A 9,842-nucleotide genomic window follows, 5' to 3' on the forward strand; every position below is an offset into this window, starting at 1 on the left:
ACCATTTATGGACATGAACGGGACACACAAAGCCACTCCATGGAAGCGGCTTTCACCGCACACACACATTCATTGCGTTCACCCATTCACACACACATTCATTACATTCACCCATTCACACACATTCATACAGTGATGTCAGAGGAAACCATGCTTGTCACCAACCTGCTCATCAGGAGCAGTTAGGGGTTCAGAGTCTTGCTCAAGGACTCTTCCACACTGACTCTGGGGGTGCTCTAATGACGGTTTCTCTACCCCTGAGCCCCTAGATAAGATAAGATAAGATACGATAAGATACGATAAGATAAGATACGATAAGATAAGATAAAAAGTGTGTTTTCTCCTTCAGGGGGGCGGGGCATCAAGGCGCTGTTTGTTCCTGATGATCTGATTGGCTGCTGTCTGTCACTGTCACATGCTTCTTCTGTCGCCATAACCACCGGCTTCCCTGCACACTACATGCACAGGTACACACACACACACACACACACACTACATGCACAGGTACACACACACACACACTACATGCACAGGTACACACACACACACACACTACATGCACAGGTACACACACACACACACACACTACATGCACAGGTACACACACACACACACACTACATGCACAGGTACACACACACACACACACACACTACATGCACAGGTACACACACACACACTACATGCACAGGTACACACACACACACACACACACACACACACACACACACACACACACACACACACACACTACATGCACAGGTACACACACACACACACACACACACACACACACACACACACACGCACACACACACACACACACACTACATGCACAGGTACACACACACACACACACACACACACACACACACACACACACACTACATGCACAGGTACACACACACACTACATGCACAGGTACACACACACACACACACACACACACACACACACACACACACACACACACACACACACACACACACTACATGCACAGGTACACACACACACACACACACACACACACACACACACACACACACACACACACACACACACACTACAAGCACAGGTACACACACACACACACACACACACACACACACACACACACACACACACACACACACACACACACACACACACTACATGCACAGGTACACACACACACACACACACACCCACACGCACATACAGTGTTTTGACTGAACACGTTCAATGAACGATTGTTCATATTTTGGGTGAAGGTGAACTGAGCGTACTGGAGGTATGGAGGAGCCGTACCTTAGGCTGCTTGAAGGTCAGCATCAGTGTTTTGTATTCAGTGTGGGACGCAACCGGGAGCCAGTGGAGGGAGCGGAGAAGGGGAGAGACTTGTGAACATTTAGGCTGGTTGAAGACCAGTCGTGCTGCGGCATGTTTTTAGATCAGTTGGAGAGGTTTAAGTGCACATGCTGGGAGACCAGTGAGGAGAGAGTTACAGTAGTCAAGTTTTGATATGACAGATGTCTGGATGAGGAGCTGGGCTGCCTCCTGGGTGAGGAAGGGTCTGATTCTACAGATGTTATAGAGTGTGAACCTACAGGACCGGGTGACTGATGCAATGTGTGCCTTGAATGATAGCTGGCTGTCCAGGACCACACCAAGGTTCTGAATGAATGAATGAATGAATGAATGAATGAATGAATGATAGCTGGCTGTCCAGGACCACACCAAGGTTTTTAGCAGTAGGAACTGCAGTCACCAATGCATTATCTATGGAAATAGTAAGATCTTGCTTGGGGCAAGACTTAGCTGGGAAGAAGAGAAGCTCCGTCTTGTCCGGGTTCAGCTTGAGGTGGTGGGCTGACATCCACTGTGAGATGTCTAGAGGTGGTGGGCTGACATCCACTGTGAGATGTCTAGAGGTGGTGGGCTGACATCCACTGTGAGATGTCTAGAGGTGGAGGTGGACTGACATCCACTGTGAGATGTCTAGAGGTGGTGGTGGGCTGACATCCACTGTGAGATGTCTAGAGGTGGTGGACTGACATCCACTGTGAGATGTCTAGAGGTGGTGGGCTGACATCCACTGTGAGATGTCTAGAGGTGGAGGTGGACTGACATCCACTGTGAGATGTCTAGAGGTGGTGGACTGACATCCACTGTGAGATGTCTAGAGGTGGTGGACTGACCTCCACTGTGAGATGTCTAGAGGTGGTGGACTGACCTCCACTGTGAGATGTCTAGAGGTGGTGGACTGACCTCCACTGTGAGATGTCTAGAGGTGGTGGACTGACATCCACTGTGAGATGTCTAGAGGTGGTGGACTGACATCCACTGTGAGATGTCTAGAGGTGGTGGTGGACTGACATCCACTGTGAGATGTCTAGAGGTGGTGGACTGACATCCACTGTGAGATGTCTAGAGATTCAGATTCAGATTCCTTTATTTACCATTGTGTATCACACATAGGAATTTGCTTTGGCAACATACAAGTGTGCATTCAATATTTTTTTCACAAGTAACATTAAACCAACAAACACAAAACAACACAAAATAAATAATAAATAGAGGTGGTGGTGGACTGACATCCACTGTGAGATGTCTAGAGGTGGTGGACTGACATCCACTGTGAGATGTCTAGAGGTGGTGGACTGACATCCACTGTGAGATGTCTAGAGGTGGTGGTGACATCCACTGTGAGATGTCTAGAGGTGGTGGACTGACATCCACTGTGAGATGTCTAGAGGTGGTGGACTGACATCCACTGTGAGATGTCTAGAGGTGGAGGTGGACTGACATCCACTGTGAGATGTCTAGAGGTGGTGGTGACATCCACTGTGAGATGTCTAGAGGTGGTGGTGGACTGACATCCACTGTGAGATGTCTAGAGGTGGTGGTGACATCCACTGTGAGATGTCTAGAGGTGGTGGTGGACTGACATCCACTGTGAGATGTCTAGAGGAGGTGGTGACATCCACTGTGAGATGTCTAGAGGTGGTGGTGGACTGACATCCACTGTGAGATGTCTAGAGGTGGTGGTGACATCCACTGTGAGATGTCTAGAGGTGGTGGTGGGCTGACATCCACTGTGAGATGTCTAGAGGTGGTGGTGGGCTGACATTATGCCTGGGCGAAATGGCCTTTTTAAATATCGATATGATATTTAAAATAATACCGCGATATTCGGTATTATCGTCCAATAAAAGAAACTTGAATTGGAGAAAAAATAAAATATTTTTTCAAGTGCAATTTAGTTTTACTAGTGGACTGACATCCACTGTGAGATGTCTAGAGGTGGTGGTGGACTGACATCCACTGTGAGATGTCTAGAGGTGGTGGACTGACATCCACTGTGAGATGTCTAGAGGTGGTGGACTGACATCCACTGTGAGATGTCTAGAGGTGGTGGTGGACTGACATCCACTGTGAGATGTCTAGAGGTGGTGGTGGACTGACATCCACTGTGAGATGTCTAGAGGTGGTGGTGGACTGACATCCACTGTGAGATGTCTAGAGATTCAGATTCAGATTCCTTTATTTACCATTGTGTATCACACATAGGAATTTGCTTTGGCAACATACAAGTGTGCATTCAATATTTTTTTCACAAGTAACATTAAACCAACAAACACAAAACAACACAAAATAAATAATAAATAGAGGTGGTGGTGGACTGACATCCACTGTGAGATGTCTAGAGGTGGTGGACTGACATCCACTGTGAGATGTCTAGAGGTGGTGGTGGACTGACATCCACTGTGAGATGTCTAAAGGTGGTGGTGACATCCACTGTGAGATGTCTAGAGGTGGTGGACTGACATCCACTGTGAGATGTCTAGAGGTGGTGGGCTGACATCCACTGTGAGATGTCTAGAGGTGGTGGGCTGACATCCACTGTGAGATGTCTAGAGGTGGTGGACTGACATCCACTGTGAGATGTCTAGAGGTGGTGGGCTGACATCCACTGTGAGATGTCTAGAGGTGGTGGTGGACTGACATCCACTGTGAGATGTCTAGAGGTGGTGGTGGACTGACATCCACTGTGAGATGTCTAGAGGTGGTGGTGGGTTGACATCCACTGTGAGATGTCTAGAGGTGGTGGTGGACTGACATCCACTGTGAGATGTCTAGAGGTGGTGGTGGACTGACATCCACTGTGAGATGTCTAGAGGTGGTGGTGGACTGACATCCACTGTGAGATGTCTAGAGGTGGTGGTGGACTGACATCCACTGTGAGATGTCTAGAGGTGGTGGTGGACTGACATCCACTGTGAGATGTCTAGAGGTGGTGGTGGACTGACATCCACTGTGAGATGTCTAGAGGTGGTGGGCTGACATCCACTGTGAGATGTCTAGAGGTGGTGGTGGGCTGACATCCACTGTGAGATGTCTAGAGGTGGTGGTGGACTGACATCCACTGTGAGATGTCTAGAGGTGGTGGTGGGCTGACATCCACTGTGAGATGTCTAGAGGTGGTGGTGGGTTGACATCCACTGTGAGATGTCTAGAGGTGGTGGTGGGTTGACATCCACTGTGAGATGTCTAGAGGTGGTGGTGGGCTGACATCCACTGTGAGATGTCAGCCAGACATGCAGCGATTTGTTCTTCCACCTGGTGGCAGAAGGGGTGAAGGACAAAAACAGTTGAGTGTCATCAGCATAGCAGTGATAGGATAGATTGTGAGCAGAGATGATTTAGTGCAGTGTTTCTCAACCTTTTTTCTGCATGGGGTCACTTTTCATGTCCGAAGAAAAAGCACACAACTAGAGATGTTACCGATCAATCGGCAATGGATCGGATCGGGCCGATCAAAGCGTGATCGGCGATAATCGGTGGTTTAGATCAAAAGGTAAATTCACAGATCCGATCCGATCGGTGCATCCGATCAACCAGCCGTTCAGTATGCCCACTTGAGGCAATTTTGGGGTATTGATTTCCACAGTGCTGAAGGAATAATTAGTTACTGCTATGATAATAAATACATAGTAATGCTGGTAAATAACTATAAGGCAAATGTATAAATGAATTCATGAGTGAATTAATTAATTAATGTAAAAACATTAACATTTAGAAAATATAAATAATATATAAATAATAACTTGATCGGATCGGTGATTGATCGGTATCGGGTGATCAAACTTTTGTGATCGGTGCTCGGTGATCGGTTCCAAAAAACCTGATCGGACCATCCCTACACACAACGCCTTGCACCGTGAGGTTGTTGTGTGCTTGTAGATCTGCTGTTTTCACTAGTTTAAATCTTTTTTTTAAATGATAAATACAATACTGGCTTTCAAGCAGTTTCAAGGGGCACACTTGACCCTTCTCAGGGGCACAGCAAAGGTCCCCAGGACCAGTGGTTGAGACGCACTGCTTTGGTGTACAGGGAGAAAAGGAGAGGACCAAGTACAGTGTCTCATGTTGATGATGTCATCATTGTGTCAGTCCCCCAGAGGAGACGGACGGCCCCCCCGGAGCCATCGCCATGGCAACCATGCTGCTGGCGCTGGGGAAGCAGGTTACCATGGTAACCGACCACAGAGCCCTGCAGCTCAACCAATCACTGATGGAGGACGCTGTGAGGGCAGGTGAGTTCAGCCAATCACTGATGAGCTCAGGGTGAGTTCAGCCAATCACTGATGAGCTCAGGGTGAGTTCAGCCAATCACTGATGAGCTCAGGGTGAGTTCAGCCAATCACTGATGAGCTCAGGGTGAGTTCAGCCAATCACTGATGAGCTCAGGGGGAGTTCAGCCAATCACTGATGAGCTCAGGTGAGGACACCATGAAAGGTTAATGATTTGTGACCAATCACGTTGCAGGTGTGCTGAAAGCCGCCGTCCCATTGGTCAGCTTCCAGAACACCGGGCCAGACTCCGCCCTGCACTTCCTGTGTCACCATGGCGACCGCAGGAAGCCCAGGTCAGCTGACCTTCCATGACCTCTGACCCTAAATGTTTCACTGTGACCTTTGACCCAAGGGTCCATTAGGTCACATGTTGTGTTCTTCATGCACCTCCCAGGTTTGACCACCTGGTGGCGATAGAGCGCAGCGGTCGGGCGGAGGATGGGAACCATTACACCATGAGAGGGTTCAATATTAACCACCTGGTCGACCCCATCGACGACCTGTTTATTACTGCTAACGAGGTCTCTGGGATTAGCACTACAGGTAATTAATACTAATTAATACTAATTAATACTGTTTATTACTGCTAACGAGGTCTCTGGGATTAGCACTACAGGTAATTAATACTAATTAATACTAATTAATACTGTTTATTACTGCTAACGAGGTCTCTGGGATTAGCACTACAGGTGATTAATACTAATTAATTGCGACCGTCAGGGAGCAGTTTACTATGAAAACCTCCACCGGCCGTCTGTCCGTCCGTCACACGTCACACGTCACACCTTTGCCCTGCTCATATCTCCGCATCAGTATGACATCACACCACATGTGTACACAAACCTTTGTGTACGTTGCTGTGGCAACAGTCTGTTGTTGCTGGTCTGTTAGTGTACGTTAGCAACCACCTTAGCAACCATGGTTTTACCCTAGCAACCAACTGTTTACCCTAGCAACCAACTGTTTACCATAGCAACCATGTTTTTTTACCCTAGCAACCAACTGTTTACCATAGCAACCAGATACGCAGAGCAGGGATCTCCATATATGGGCATAAACAGGTGACATCACACTGATGTCAGATACTCAGAGCAGGGATTTCTCCATAATATATGGGCATAAAAGGGATTCTGTTAGGGATCTCCATATATGGGCATAAAAGGGATTCTGTTAGGGATCTCCATATATGGGCATACAAGGGATTATGTTAGGGATCTCCATATATGGGCATAAAAGGGATTCTGTTAAGGATCTCCATATATGGGCATAAAAGGGATTCTGTTAGGGATCTCCATATGGGCATAAAAGGGATTCTGTTAGGGATCTCCATATATGGGCATAAAAGGGATTCTGTTAGGGATCTCCATATATGGGCATAAAAGGGATTCTGTTAGCTGTTAGTGATCTCCATATATGGGCATAAAAGGGATGCTGTTAGGGATCTCCATATATGGGCATAAAAGGGATTCTGTTAGGGATCTCCATATATGGGCATGAAAGGGATTCTGTTAGGGATCTCCATATATGGGCATAAAAGGGATTGTATCCCAGATGATGCCCTGTTAGGAGATACACACTAACAGAATCCATATATGGTCCTACCGACAGCTGCTATAAGCCAACCCTGGCGATAAGGTCTGAGTCGAAGAAATGCTTCTTTCCTGGCAAGAATTGCCCCTTTATACTGTAGGGCTCGTTTGTGTATTGTATGACATCACGCCACATCATCGGCTGTATCTCCATATATGGAGACATAAGTTGCTCATGCCCAAATATGGGCTGGTGAGGTCAGACTTAGTGTGATGCGTAGGTTATCTCCATATATGGAGATTCAACTTCAATGAGTAACCATGGCAAACTGTCAACTGCCCGTATGTCTTGATAATTGGTAAAACAAACCTTTGGCCTATTTGTGGAGATAAGCGACCAACGGTCGCTTATCTCCCGATTAGGGAGTCTTACTGGTACTAATTAATACTGTTTATTACTGCTAACGAGGTTCCTGGGATTAGCACTACAGGTAATTAATACTAATTAATACTAATTAATACTAATTAATACTGTTTATTACTGCTAACCAGGTCCCTGGGTTAAGCACTACAGGTAATTAATACTAATTAATACAAATTAATACTAATTAATACTGTTTATTACTGCTAACGATATCACTGGGTTAAGCACTACAGGTAATTAATACTAATTAATACTAATTAATACTAATTAATACTGTTTATTACTGCTAACGAGGTCCCTGGGATAAGCACTACATGTAATTAATACTAATTAATACTAATTAATACTAATAATTAATACTGTTTATTACTGCTAACAATTTCCTGGGATTAGCACTATAGTCCAGTAGCCAGCCCATAGAGCCCCATTGTGAACCCGGACATTTTGAGTTTTATGTTAGAAATGTTGAGTATGGGTCCCCACTGGGGAGGGGTTAGGGTTAGTTTTTTTTAGGGTTACTTTTTTGTTGATTTTGATTATGAATTAAATTATAAATGTGGTTATTTATATGCTTATAGATTATCTGCATTTCAAAAGCAAAATATAGACAATCCACACAAATTATTAGAACAATGACTGCCACAATAGCCTATCAAAAATAGTCACTTCATCTTTTGGAAAATCAACAAAAAAGTATCAAAATCATCCCAATTTAAGTTGGTATATGGCCATTTCCGGTTTAAAACGGCCATTTTGAATTTAGAAAATGTCAGAAATGGATTCAGCATCCTCAATAACCCCCAAAACCACTCAAATATTGTTCAAATCGGCCAATCAGTTTTTGACATATTTTTCATTATTATAGGTGATTATGCTAATTTAATCCAATTATGCTAATTATGAAAATTGCCCAACATATGCAAGTTAGCATCCGGCAGTTTTTAACTGCTGGGGACCCATACTCAACATTTCTAACATAAAACTTTAGGGTACTCAAAATGTCCGGGTTCACTTTCTGGCTACTAGACTACTACAGGTAATTAATACTAATTAATACTAATTAATACTGTTTATTACTGCTAACCAGGTCCCTGGGATAAGCACTACAGGTGATTAATACTAATTAATACTAATTAATACTGTTTATTACTGCTAACCACTACAGGTAATTAATACTAATTAATATGTGTGTGTATATATAGGCCTATCCTACATAATAATTTTAGAAACTCACTCACTCACTCACTCACTCACTCACTCACACACACTCTAACGCTCTCACATCCACGTTTATCTATTCACTCGCTTCAGCAACTGATCCCAAAGTTCACATGGCATTGTCCATTAGCATTATACAGACGGTGACGGAGACAGATTTTCATTGTCAAGCTGTTTATTAGCGTTTTCTTCACCACTTCTGTTGAACTCTACAGCCGAGTTATGCTGTCTGTTGCCAGGGTTACAGTCCGTTCCTCCAGGCCATGGGATCAAATCACAACCAGTGAAAAAAACTCCCATACCAAAAAAGAAAAGCTGCTATTTAAACTCCCATACCTACTGGGAGAAATACAACAAAATTGGAGGATTTAAAACAAACATGCTAATATTTAAAGTCCCATACCTACTGGGAGTTACTGTAGGCCTACAAAACGTCACAAAGTATGTTCCCCAATTTCAACTGTTTTTATTATGTTTTGAAACTTGCAATGTATGTTTTCTCATGACAATAAAGCTCCTTTGAATTGAATAGTTAGCTCTTGATGCTAACTGTTAGCATCTACAATGGAACATCATTTCTCTCCATTGTCGTCAATGTGGTGTACACATTTCTCTCTTCTACACAGTCAGCCTGTCAGCATGCGCAGTACCATCCATGCAGCGGGTGCGTGTCGTGTGTGTGTCACGGTTGCGCTCTGTTGTCACGCCCGCTCCGCCCCCGGCCCTCCAGCCCATGGGATCTGTAGCCCACTAGCCCTTACGTCCACAATCTCCGCACATCTACCACCGTCTACCACAGAAGCGCAAACACGACATGCAGAAGGACTCTGAATGATGTTCTTTCTGTTCACACACCAAGCCAAGGAATTCATTTACGCTTTGTCCCCCTTGCAATTGTACTTTCCATCGTGCAATGCTAGCTCTTGATGCTGATAGCTCTTGACGCTAATATCATTTCTCTCCATTGTGGGTGTTGTAACTGTGACCGTCTCACCGTCTACTGCAAAAATGAGGAGTTCAACTGACACCAAACGCTCCCAAATGAGCACCCAAATG

At 45.0% G+C, this 9,842-nt stretch overlaps 1 protein-coding gene across 1 annotated transcript in view; it reads left to right on the forward strand.

The window, feature by feature from the left end:
• dglucy (D-glutamate cyclase) overlaps positions 1-9,842 on the forward strand; it is a 33,332-nt gene that overhangs the window by 18,795 nt on the left and 4,695 nt on the right. Inside the window, exons 9-12 of the mRNA XM_080750616.1 lie at positions 350-467; positions 5,433-5,575; positions 5,809-5,908; positions 6,010-6,158. Of these exons, the coding sequence (XP_080606742.1) occupies positions 350-467; positions 5,433-5,575; positions 5,809-5,908; positions 6,010-6,158 (510 nt within the window). The remainder of the gene's footprint in view (positions 1-349; positions 468-5,432; positions 5,576-5,808; positions 5,909-6,009; positions 6,159-9,842) is intronic.

This window comes from Nannobrachium achirus, assembly GCF_963921795.1.
Source record: "Nannobrachium achirus genome assembly, chromosome: 20".
NCBI lineage: Eukaryota > Metazoa > Chordata > Actinopteri > Myctophiformes > Myctophidae > Nannobrachium > Nannobrachium achirus.